This window comes from Lithobates pipiens, unplaced genomic scaffold, assembly GCF_037356315.1.
Source record: "Lithobates pipiens isolate NorthernLeopardFrog02 unplaced genomic scaffold, aLitPip1_a1.2 Scaffold_16, whole genome shotgun sequence".
Lineage (NCBI taxonomy): Eukaryota > Metazoa > Chordata > Amphibia > Anura > Ranidae > Lithobates > Lithobates pipiens.
Window position 1 is genome coordinate 403,176,662 of NW_027507748.1, and position 13,248 is coordinate 403,189,909.

General features: G+C 46.1%; 1 protein-coding gene across 1 annotated transcript in view; it reads right to left on the reverse strand.

Moving 5' to 3' along the window:
• Positions 1-13,248, reverse strand: part of ANKFY1 (ankyrin repeat and FYVE domain containing 1) — an 89,716-nt gene that overhangs the window by 21,073 nt on the left and 55,395 nt on the right. Inside the window, exons 17-18 of the mRNA XM_077482356.1 lie at positions 1,438-1,594; positions 984-1,184 (exon numbers count right to left, since the gene is read on the reverse strand). Coding sequence (XP_077338482.1) covers positions 984-1,184; positions 1,438-1,594 — 358 coding nt within the window. The remainder of the gene's footprint in view (positions 1-983; positions 1,185-1,437; positions 1,595-13,248) is intronic.

The following is a 13,248-nucleotide window of genomic DNA, read 5'->3' on the forward strand; positions in this document are numbered from 1 at the left end:
CTTATGTTTGCTAAAATGTTGTATTTCCCCATGCTTTTGTTTTCAGTGAACATTAAACAGTACAGTAATGAATCTCCCCAAAGTGGAGAAAAGGAGAGCAATAAAAACAGACGGTTTTCACCCATGGCACTTTATCCTAAACTAAAAAGAAATTGACAGGAAGGTTAAACCCTTCCACACTCTATCCCAAACCAAAATCTTGACAGAGGGTTTGACCCGACCCCACAATGACAATCATAGCTATGGAACCAGCATGTAGCCTAGAATAGCCCTCAAAAATTCCACTTGTCTGCTTGCATTTTGCGAGTGGATTTTGAGGGCTGGCAAGCTATGGCTGCCTGGGAGCGAGCACAGGGGTTGTATGGGAGCCGCGATCACAGAGATGAAGAGAGGAGAGCAGGCGGCCGGATGATGAGAGTGCAGAGGAACATCACAGCTTTCACTTCAATTGCTGTGTGTTTCCCGCACTCACTGTCACATGCAGCTCCTCCACTTTGTTCAGGACTTTGATAGACCGATCACCTGTCCAATCCCAGGATGTGTGACATCAAAGTTCCCCGGGCAGGGGGCGTGGCTGTATGTGACGGCGCATAGTGGGAACACAGCAACCGAAATGAAATCTGTGATCTTCCTCAACACTCTCATCGGCTGGCAATTCCTTTCCCCCTGCACAGATAGGCTGCACTGGGTGGACGCAGGCAGGCTGCATTGTTGTGCACAGGTGAAGCTGCATGGTTAAGTCGTTAATATTTATTTTTATAACTTAATTATTAATAAAACATTTAAGTGCAATTCCACAAGATAATTTATGAGGGCGTGTTTCGGGGGCAGAATTAGGGGTGGGGCAGGGTATGGGTTGGGCAACTGGTGGCGAGTAACCCTTGAGGCCTGGCTAGTAGCCTTGGCTTAGAAGTCACATAAGCTCTGGTTTCTGAGCTTAAAAGAGCATGCTGGCAAAAGAATGGAAATAGTACACCACTTACCTGCTCAGCTGCTCCTGGTTCCCGTTTCAGGATTGCCTCTGCAGCTTTATTGTTTTTGAATGTCATAGCACAGGCAAAAGGGGTCATACCCTGTCTGTCTCGCACATTTAGTCTGATATCTTGATGTAAAATCATTAGCTGGATAATTACACTGTGCTGATTGCTAATGGCAATGTGGATTGGAGTTCTCCCCTCTGCATCCTGCAATACAAAAACAACTCATGTCACCCATAATAAATGACCAAACTATGTGTAGACAGGAATGTCCTGATACAAATACAATACAAATCAATCCTTGCACAGTTAGGGAGAGCTTGTACTCCAAATGGAGTCCAGAATATGTTTTTTTCCAAATTACTACACAGAAAGTGCAGTACATATAACACAGCAGGGGGTTTACAAAATAAGTACACTTTAAACTTTGTTGTACTTCACACAAACCATTTATTCATACCTGGGTATTTACATTGGCACCAAATTCCAGAAGGCACTGTACTACTTCCTCCAAACCCCAACAAGCAGCTAAATGTAAAGGCGTTTGTCCATCTCTGGCCTCTTCTTCCCCTTCACCATTTGGTCCTGGTTTTCTGGAGCTATTTACATCACAACCACTGCAAGTAAATTAAATACATTAACAGCTGCTAATGGCATCTGAAGCTTATCTTATGGACATTATCTGCACCATTTTGTGAAAGGAGGATTTTTTTGGAGACCGTCTGAAAATAACACACCAGCGCTACAATATAGCTGTAAAATCCAGGTCAAAGTGACTTCAATAACGCGTCAGCAATGAAGGTTAGATGTGCTTAGGATGAATGTCTGACAGCTGGGTCAGTTGCTTGGCAGATCTGCTTGAAGATCCATTAAAGTAATTCTAAACAATTTTTTATTTTTTTAAACAAACATGCAATGTCATGAAGATGTCGTTTAGTATGAAATGCATCACCTTCTCAATAATGAATAAACAGAAAATCAAAAGAACAGTGGGTTTTCCCGATGCTCAAATTTTCATAAATTACCTCAACCACGAGTATTAAAAAATCCTGAGTCACACTTATAAAGTTCATTTATCCAATATTGTTCTTTATTTTCATAAAGGAAAGGATTGGGAGAGTAAGGAAGCAGGAAAAGAATAAGCAAAAATGTATATATCAAAAAACAAAAATTTTTTTTTTTGGAAACACTGTTAGTGGACCCAATTCTAAATATACCACTCTATTGCACTCTACAGCAGGGGTCCCCAACCACCAGCCTGTGGCCTCTCTGCAGCTGGGCCACAAGTGTGTGTGTTTGGGGGCCTGCCTGGCAGGTTAGTGAGCAGACAACTTGTGGCAAGTGACAATCCGCATCTGGTGGCAAGTGACGCTGGCAAGTGACAAGCTGCATCTGGTGGCAGGCGACGCTGGCAAGTGACAAGCTGCATCTGGTTGCAGGTGGCGGCGGAAAGTGACAAGCTGAATCTAGTGGTGGAAAGGGACAAGCTGCATCTGGTGGCAGGTGGCGGTGGAAAGTGACAAGCTGCATCTGGTGGCAGGCGGCGGTGGCAAGTGACAAGCTGCATCTGGTGGCAGGCGATGGTGGCAAGCGACAAGCTGCATCTGGTGGCAGGCGATGGTGGCAAGCGACAAGCTGCATCTGGTGGCAGGCGATGGTGGCAAGCGACAAGCTGCATCTGGTGGCAGGCGATGGTGGCAAGCGACAAGCTGCATCTGGTGGCAGGCGACGGTGGCAAGTGACAAGCTGCATTTGGAGGCAGGCGACGGTGGCAAGCGACAAGCTGCATCTGGAGGCAGGCGACGGTGGCAAGCGACAAGCTGCATCTGGTGGCAGGCGATGGTGGCAAGCGACAAGCTGCATCTGGTGGCAGGCGATGGTGGCAAGTGGCACATTCAAGAGTTTCCACTGATTCTGCGTTATGGTGAGTTGGACTATTTCATTTTATATTACAATGTAATAATAGAAATAATGCGCTTCAATCATCCTGACACTTTATCAACCATGGTGCCATGATGATTGAGAAGCCAACACCAGCCATTGTACTGACGAATTGCCCGCAAATAAACGCATCCTCCAAGCCCAGGTCTTAGAATCATTTTTTTCCCACGCAGCCGGTCCCTGGTGCCAAAAAGGTTGGGACCACTGCTCTACAGCACGGCTTGAGAGGGTTTAATTCATGGGCATTTTCATTATTATCCTAGCCACCTATAAGTTATAACTACTGTTTTCAACAGGTCTAGGCAAGTCCTGCCCATGTTTCTTGTGCCAATTTGGGGGACTGCATTACTGCTTATGTAGGCTTTTTGGATGGATATCTGTAATTTTTTTACATGGTCTCTTTTCTGTGTTATCTTGTCCAGATGCCCTCCACCATTTGCCACCCACTCTATTCGGTTTTCTGACCCATGACCTTTGGGTTACTTATTTCTGGCCCCACTAGTGTGCAACACTGACAGAGATATTTTGTTGTTTGTGAATATAGAATTATATGATTAAGTTATGCATCATTGATTATTATGACAACGTGAATAAGCTGACTGCTAACGCATGTGTCCCCTAGTTTTTAAGGTCTCCTGGAGAAGCGGTACACCACGAAACATGTTTTACCTTTAATAGACATAGCACCTCCAATTACTAAGAACTATTGTACCTTATTTGTATTATTGCATATTGGTTATATGAGATGGATAGGTTGTAATGATATGTATGTGGGGTCTGGTCCATCTAACACTCAAGTATGTTGGAGGCCTAATGTAGGGGAATAACAAACACATTTTGTACTCATTTGATCTTATTCTATTACATTGTAATGTTTTCTACACAATAAAATGCTATACAGATTTTTTTTAAATACTTGTGATTGTGAAATAACAAACAGGTCATATTTACCTCCTCTCTGCAATAGTTTTGCACAGAGCAGCCACAAATCACCTCTTTGGGGTCCCCCGCTGGCACTCCTGGATTCCCCCTAGCAAGCTGCTTGCTATAGGGGCCCTCGTGCATGCTCAATCCTGAACCAGGATGTGCCAGTGGGGGACCCCAGAAGAGGAGGTTTGAGGCTACTTCTGTGCAAAACTGTGTTTTTAATACTTGTATTATTTCACAACCACAATTATTAAAAAATAAAAATCTATATAGCACTTTATTGTGTATAAAACATTATTATGTAATAGAATAAGGTAAAATTAGTAAAAAAATATGTCTGCTATTCCAAATACAAAGCAGCTCAGTTCCATTCCTCCGCTCACAAGATTTGATTGACAGTAGCAGGAGCCAATGGTTCCAATTGCTGGCATCATGTTCAGTAAGGAGAGTGAAATAGAGCAGCACTGCTTCTTCTGGGCACACTGCTGGATCAAGATTGGCTCAGATCACAGAAGGCTTTTTTTTAACCTTTTTTTTTTAGGGATGCATCAATATCGGAGTACAGTATACGTGAAAATGCTTCCTATACTACAAAATAAATGGGCGCAAATTGCACTGCAAAGAATTGCATGCAATTTGAATAAGAAATGCAGTGCGCAGTGTAATTCCTGTCCCAAACAAATGCGATTTCCCCCGTTCCTGTGTATATGTATAGAAAGAGAAAAGTGCCATCTAGTAGGCAGTTTATTAAAAATGTAAGAACTCACATTAACCACTTAAAGTGGTTGTAAACCCTTACAAAGCACTATGACCTACAGATAAGCCTAGATTAAGGCTTACCTGTAGGTCCTAGAAATATCTCCTTAATCTACACGGTTTAGGAGATATTTTCCAAAAGACAGGCACCGTTGTCTACGGCGCATGCACTGAGCGCCAAACAAATGACAGCGCCGGAGCAGTGAGACCCACCAAGAAGATGGATGCTCCGAACACAAAGGGACAGCTGTTACTTCGCTGGCTCCTGCGTCAGCCAAGTGACACATAATGGACTACTATGCGATGCATAGTAGTCCATTATGCTTTACCTTTGCAGGGAATAAAAAGAGGAAGTAAACCCATCAGGACCGAGCCTCTGAGATTTGTTGGTTTTACAAGTTAAAAACAGTTTTTTTTTGCTAGAAAATTACTTAGAACCCCCAAACATTATATATTTTTCCTAACACCCTAGAGAATAAAATGGCGGTTGTTGCAATACTTTCTGTCACACTATTTGCTCAGCGGTCTTACAAGCACACTTTTTTGGAAAAAATACACATTTTAAATAAAAAAATAAGACAACATTAAAAGTTAGCCCAATTTTTTTTTTTTTATATTGTGAAAGATAAAGTTACACCAAGTAAATGGATACTAAAAATGTCACACTTCAAAACTGCGCTTGCTCGTGGAATGGCGAAAAAAACTTTTACCCTTAAAAATCTCCATAGGCAATGTTTAAAAAAATTCTACAGGTTGCATGTTTTGAGTTACAGAGGTGGTCTAGGGCTATTAGGGCTCGGTCAACCGATCGCGGCGATACCTCACATGTGTGGTTTGAACATCATTTTTATATGCGGGCGCTACTCACATATGCACACGAGCTCGTCGGGACAGGGCGTGTTTAAAATATATATTTTTTTTTAAACTGTGTAAAAATAAAAAATAAAATCACTTTTATTCCAATTACAAGGAATGTAAACATCCCTTGTAATGCATGACAGGACCTCTTAAATATGAGATCTGGGGTCAAAAAGACCTCAGATCTCATCTTTACACTAAAATGCAATAAAAAAAAAAAATGACATCAGTGCGCATGCGCGAGGCTTCCAAGATGGCCGCGATCATCTAAAGCCCCGCTGCCTCGCGGAACGACGGAACCCCTACCGCACGACACGGCTACCATTCCGCTTCCCGAGCTATAGGGACGGACTCCCGAAGAGTTGGGGCACATTACCGAATGACCGGTGGACTGGCTAAACGCAATCTGGGCCCGCTGTTCGCTTCATTGGACGTGTGGGAGAAATCCAAGATGGCCACCGCAGCACAGCTCCTATCTCAGGATCACAGATCCGCAGGCACAGTGGATTTCAGGTCAGATACGGACTTTCCTCCTCTCCACGCCACCCCAGGCAACCCCAGGGGTCTCCCCAAGGAAGCCACACCGTCCCCGGCCTCCACGGTCTCGCTGCTGGAACGCACCCTCCAGGAGTTCTCCCCCTCCCCAGCGGGGACTTACAGGGCTACTCAGGCCGCCATGGCCTCCCATGAGGCTGCTCATGCAGACCCAGTCTCCCACATGGATGCCCTATTTGGCAAATTTTCTGAACTATTAGAAAGGGGCCTATCCCAAACTGCCTTGCAAATCACGGGGGAATTGAAAGCTGACTTTATTAACCTAGGCTCCCGGATCGAAACGATCGAACATAAAATGGAGGATACCATAGCCAGATCCATCCAAAACTCCAGGCACATTTATTCAGTACAGGAGCAATTAGACCTAGCCATGGCCCGTATCGATGACCTCGAAAATAGGTCACGCAGATATAACATCAGAATTCGCGGGCTTCCAGAATCAATAACTGATGTGTCCAGGGCGGTGCAAGACCTCATTCAACAGCTAATCCCTGACATCCCAGCTACTAAGCTTGAACTTGACCGGGTCCATAGAACCCTCGGCCCCCCTAGGAAGGATGGCACTCCGCGCGATGTTCTGGCCAAGCCACATCACTTTTCGGTGAAAGAAGAAGTTATGAAGAGAGCCAGATCCCTGCAACACGTCACATACCAGGGCCACCAGGTTCAGATATTTGCGGACCTTTCCCCCTCCACTATACAGAGACGGAGAGCTCTGAAACCCCTCTTGCTTGCAATGTCGCAAAAAGACATAAAATACAAATGGGCATTCCCATTTGCGGTCAGGTTCACGGACAAAGGGAAGTCTTTTGCTTTCTCGACTTTCCCCGAGGGGGAAAAGCTCCTCACCAGGCTGAAAATCATTTCTCAAGAAGCTGATATGGACACTTCTAACCCTAGCCAAAGCTCCAACAAACGGCCCACTCCTAACAGCCCACAATCCCCGTTGTGGACCTCCGGAAGAGCCAAGAAGGTCAAGGATAATGCACCCACCTGAGCAACATTCAGACCCCTTTTCAGACTCTCCATTCTGTGACTGACCGTCCGAGGTCCTGGAGAGGGCCGGAGGACTGCTCCCCAAACGTTGAAAGTTTGGCCCTCCACCCTTTTTTGCCCTCCCCTTGCCTAGGACTTGTGCTACCCTTTTCCCCATTGCCTGCAATATCCCGGGACGCTATGCAGTACTTCGTCCATCTACTGGACTGCCCGTAACCCCTCATATTATTTGTGCCCCCTCGAAATGGGCCCTAGGGCTGCTTTGAGGACCCTTCAGGGGGCTGTATTCCCCAGCACCCTCCCTGGATATACCATCCTACCTTTTGCCTAATGACCAGCATTCATTGTTTAGCCCCAGTGTCTTCTAATCATTATGTTTAGCCGTGCCTTAAGTTTTTTTTTTTTTTTTTTTCTTATTGCTGCTTATCTTCTAATGTTATTTAATGTTGATTTAACAGTTCGGGTAGTTACCCGACTAGGGGTCTCCAGTTCCGCGAGGGACCACATGTGTAACTCTCCCTCCCTCGGCCTTTCCCAGGCGCCAGAGGGTCGGGACTTCTGACCTTATGGGTCGGTTGTCTACATTGTTCTTTCTAGGGATTTCGGGGGGGTGTCTCCTGCCCTGATCTCCTCTTTCTCTTCTCAGGAACGCTTTCTTTCCTTGCCCTTTCTCCCCCTCTCTCCCCCCTTGATGGTAAGCTACCCCTGTTGAATGTTTACGTGACACTACTTTTTTTCTCCTCAGGTTTGGCTGAGTTAACCCAGTCGGCATGGTATCCTGGGAAACAACCACGGGCCACCGATCCCAACGCTCTTACCGAGAACCCCGCTATGGATTGGGTAAGTGAGGTCGCTTTCAGAAGCTGGGCTCCCCCTCTGCTCCATGGCTGATCCACAGGCTGTTAGGCTTAAGATAGCCACCCATAACATTCAGGGTCTTAATTCCCCCATCAAACGGAGAAAAGCCCTTGATTACTACAAATCCCTGAAACTAGATATAATTCTACTTCAGGAAACGCACCTTCCTATCCGGTATAGTCCCAAGTTCCTACATGCCCACTTCCCTCAGTTCTACTTAGCCAACGCGGAATCCAAGACCAGGGGGGTGGCCATTTTGATTGCTAAAACATGCAAATTCAATAAAAGTTTTGAAAAAGCGGATCCGGAGGGCAGGTTTTTACTTGTAAAGGGCACGGTGGGGGACCAACTTTACTCCTTGGTCTCCTACTACTCCCCGAACACGGGTCAGGCCAAATTCTTCGAATCCCTGTTACGCACCTTAGCGCCTCTTTTAGAGGGAACGGTTATTGTCGGAGGGGACTCTAACGTCGCCTTTGATCAAGGACTTGATAAATCCTCCCCCTCACATTCCCGCTTAACCAGGCCCACGAAGGCAAGCCTACGGATCGCCAAATTGCTTCACGCTCATGGTTTATCCGATGTCTGGCGGGAATTAAACCCCACAAAGAGAGACTACACTCACTTCTCAGCGCCACACCAATCATATGCACGGATAGACCACATACTTGTCCCCTCCTCGCTCCTTCCCAGGATGCTCAAAGCCTCCATCACTGACACAGTGATCTCGGATCACTCGCTGGTAATTGTGACGGCCCTAGGGGGTTCGAGACACCCCAGGCATTGGAGGTTAAACGAATCTCTCCTTTCAGAGCCATCACGAGTTATGGATCTCGACAAAGCACTGCAGGAATATTTCTCTATTAATGCGACTCCTGATGTCTCCCCCGAAACCCTGTGGGCGGCGCATCAAAGCGTTTATTAGGGGAAAACTCATGCAATTAGGTTCTCAAATAAAACGGGAAAGGCAATCAACCATCCTGAAGCTAGAAGAGGAATACTCTAAACTCAGAGCCCTTCACAAAAAGGACCCCCTCCGCACCCCCACCTCCATACTAGACAAGACTCGCTTAGAACTCAATCTCGCCCTCACCACGAAAGCAGAAAAATCGGTTAGGTGGTCTGGCCACAAGTTTTACTCACAGGCGGACAAAATAGGCACACTCCTGGCTAATAGACTCTCCCCTAGAACCAAGCTAAGCACCCTCCCTCGGATCAGAAGCGCAGGACACCCGCCCACGTCTAATCCGGTCACAGTTCTGAATGCCTTTCAGAACTTTTACACCTCTCTCTACAGTAGCCCCCCACCTCCCAAGGATAACCTCCTTCCAAAGTTCTTGGAGGGACTCCCCATCCCTGCCTTATCGGACGTTCACAAACAAGTCATGGAAGGCCCCTTCCAGGTAGAGGAGATACTGGGAGTCATAAAGGATCTTAAAAAAAGCTCCGCCCCTGGACCCGACGGTCTTTCGATCCCTTACTATAAAGCCTTTGCCAACACGCTAGCCCCTCACCTGGCCAATCTCGGTAATCATAAAGCTAATGGAGGCCCCCTGGATCCCCACCTTAACACGGCGTATATCACGGTCATCCCCAAACCTGGCAAGAACTTGGAAGATGTCAGCAACTACAGACCGATTTCCCTTATTAATAATGACCTCAAAATTCTCACGAAAGTTATGGCCAATAGGCTAGCCTCCTTCATCGGACGCTACGTCCACAAGGACCAAGTTGGTTTTATCCCCGGCAGACAGGGACCTGATCAAATTCGGAGGGCGATCGATATTATATCCATTCTGCAGTCTAATTGGGAAGGGGGACCCAAACAATCTGGCTTCCTCCTTTCCTTAGATATTCAGAAGGCTTTCGACTCGGTCTCATGGCAGTACATCTTCCAGCTCTTTGACAGGTGGGGATTTGGGGCTCGTTTCCTGGGCTTATTACGGGCCTTATACTCCCAGCCGAGGGCCCAAATTCGAATGCAGGGATACCTCTCCGCTCCAATTCCCATCACCAGGGGGACCAGACAGGGGTGCCCCCTATCCCCCCTCATATTTGCAATAGCCATTGAAACATTGGCGATCGCAGTCCGCCACAACATAGACATTGGAGGTGTCCAGTGCGGCAGTCAAACGCACAAGTGCGGACTCTTCGCGGACGACATATTGTTATTCCTCACTTCCCCCCTCACAACCCTGCCCAACTTATCCCGGGTACTAGACGACTTTGCCAAGGTCTCAGGCTTGCGGGTTAATTACTCCAAGTCTGTGGCTTTGAATGTTTCTCTTCCCACCCACCAAGTCCTCTCACTCAAACAATCCTTTCCGTTCCAATGGAGTGACACTGCCATCCAATACTTGGGTATCTCCCTTACACCTAAAATAGAGATGTTGTATGCCCACAATTACCCCAAATTATACAGACAGCTGGAAACTGATCTCTCCTCATGGTCTAAACACGAACTATCCTGGCTTGGCCGGATTAACTCCATAAAAATGACCCTTCTCCCCAAAATCCTCTACTATTTTAGAGCCCTCCCAATACCAGTGCGGAAGGACCACCTATGCTCTCTGCAAAGCAAAATACTGAAATATATTTGGGGTAATAAGGGGTACCGTCTACCGCAAAACACGCTCTTCCTGCACAGACGCAGGGGGGGGCTGGGCTTACCTAACCTTCACAAATACTACCTTGCAGCTCGCCTAGCCCAACTATCCTCGATTTACTCCAAATATGAGAAGCCGGATTGGCAGTCCATAGAACGCTGTTCCGTACCCTCTTTTACACTAGATTTTCTATTGTGGTGCCCGCCCAAAGCTAGGCCGCCCATCATGTCCCCATCCCTATCTCACTCCTGCGCCCTATGGGACGGTCTTCGCAAAGAGCCTTCCCTAGTTTCCACTTTAAGACCCCTTGCTCACATGTTCCGTAATCACGACTTCCCCCCTGGTCTGGACATTGAGGCCTTCAGATGGTGGTTGGACAAGGGACTTTACCGGATAGGTCACTTTTTCAATTCAAGGGGCCCGATTTCCCTGGCTTATTGTATTGAACACTTAGAGCTACCAGACTCAGAGAGGTTCCGCTTCCAACAAATATCTCACTTCTTGAACTCACTTTGGAAAAACAAACCCCTTCCTCCTCCCTTTACTGAATATGAAGCCTGGTGTGGTAGGATCGAGGAGCAGAGGGGTGGTATTTCAGTGATCTATGCGGCTCTCACTTCCCCAACGGGCAAATCCCCCTATATGACGGCATGGGAATCTGATCTCCAGACCTCTGGCATTCTTGAAACCTGGCAGCTGGCCCTAGCCAGATCCTTTCGTGGGATCCAAAACACCTCACTAATGGAGGCTAGCATCAAATTGATAACCAGGTGGTACCTCACTCCAGTCAGGCTAGCCAAAATATACCCCACGGCTAACCCCTTATGTTTTAGGGGGTGCCAACTTCGTGGCTCCATGATCCACATCTGGTGGGAATGCCCTAGGCTTCGATCGTTCTGGACTAAAATCTTTAACTTGATTTACTTAGTCACAGGCTGCCGGGTTCCGAGAACTCCAGAGGTTGCGTTACTCAATGCCCCTGTTCCTTTGCTGTCTGGTAACACTCAGAAACTAACTTATTTTATCCTATTAGGAGCCAAAATTGCGATTGCCTCCGCATGGAAGCAACCCAGACCCTCCTTCCTCGCAGTTAAGAGGAAGATATCGTGGATAATGTCCCAAGAAAAACTGTCAGGTATTCTGTCAGATACCACACCTAAATTCCGAAAGGTGTGGGACCCTTGGGCCCGTTACATGGGAATCTCTCTGCTGCCTGGGGTACCCCCAGGCTCTCCCCTAGTGACCAGACCTCACCCCTAAAGCGCCCCCTCTTACATTGAATGCTAAACATTCTCACGCTATAACCTTACACCCTTTTAGGACATAGCTTACATCCCCTTACCCCTCTGTCCTCCTCTTCTCCTCCTCTCTTCTTTCCTCTGTCCTTCTAGACGTTCTAAGTTTTTGGTTTGCTCAACAGAGCTGTAATTGACAGGTTCACCGTACAGTCCAAGTTAACGTTGCGGTGCCCACTGCGGACGGTCCATCAACTTCTTTGTCCCTCTGAGAGGGGGGGGCCTGGGAGGATACTCCCCCATCCTGGCACAGCAAGTTCCCTATTAGGGGTGTCGGGATGGGGGCTCCTGGGTGCTACCCCTAACGGTTCTATTGGGTGGGCTCTCCCTGGGGGGTCACCCTTTGTTTACCTCTCTTTTTGTTTAGCCCCTCGCTGAGGAGGGGCATGCCGACTGTACCCTTTTGATATTGTCTGTTTTTCACTAATGTCTCCTGTTTTCATTACTTACATTGTGTCAGCGGGCCCTCCCTGCTGCAGATTGTTTATATTCTGGTATATGTATGTAAGTGCCTTTATCGTAAAATAAAATCTTTTGAAAGTAGAAAAAAGCCTGATATTTTGGTGTTCAGGATTTCACTGACTGCATGCTTGCTCTGGTTCAGTTATTCAAAGAGTATTGAAGCCAAGACAGTCATGCAACAGTCATTTTCAAAAGGAGATCAGCAGTGACATATTTCACTCCTTACAGTTTTATGTTAATATGTGGTGAATGCTTGAATAATACAGTACATCACATTAATATATGTCACAGTTTATGTTTGATGTCAGTGGCATTGTAATTTTTGCAAATTTATGTGAGCTCAATGGTTGTTTCCTAATGACGTAATCATCATGAATCAAATTATGTGTAATGTGCAGTAATGACAAGGGTAACCTATTGGAATGTGAGACAAAATCATTGAAGTACCGCAATGGAAGTAATAATTAAAAGAGCAAACATAGTTTCTACTTTAGTTTGTTAATTTTTATTGGGTGTGCAAATGAGCAAATTAAATTGTGGAAATAAAAAAAAAATAAAAAAAAATAAATGAAAAAATGAAAAAATGCTTAAAAAAATAAAATAAAAAATGGCCATACTAAAAAAAAAAATAATAAAAAAAATGTCCCTTTAAGAGCTATGGGCGGAAGCGGTGCTTTGATGTCGCTTCCGCCCTGCAATGATATGGAGACCGGTGGGGGCCATCTTCCCCTCATCTCCATCTCATCTTCCCCTCGTCTCTATGTGAGGCTAGGGAAAACATCTGATCGCCTCCACCACTGCTATCATCCGTGGGACCGGGACACCAATGCAAATTTTGCATTTGACCAGATGTATATTAATGTGAGTTCTAACAAATTTTTATGAAACTGCTCACTAGATAGCACTTTTCCCTTTCTATACACACCACATTCTTGTTCAAATCCCATTTGATTCTTTGCAGTGCGATTTGCACCCATTTTTTCTGTATTTTGGTGCAAATGGCACCGCAAAGTATCG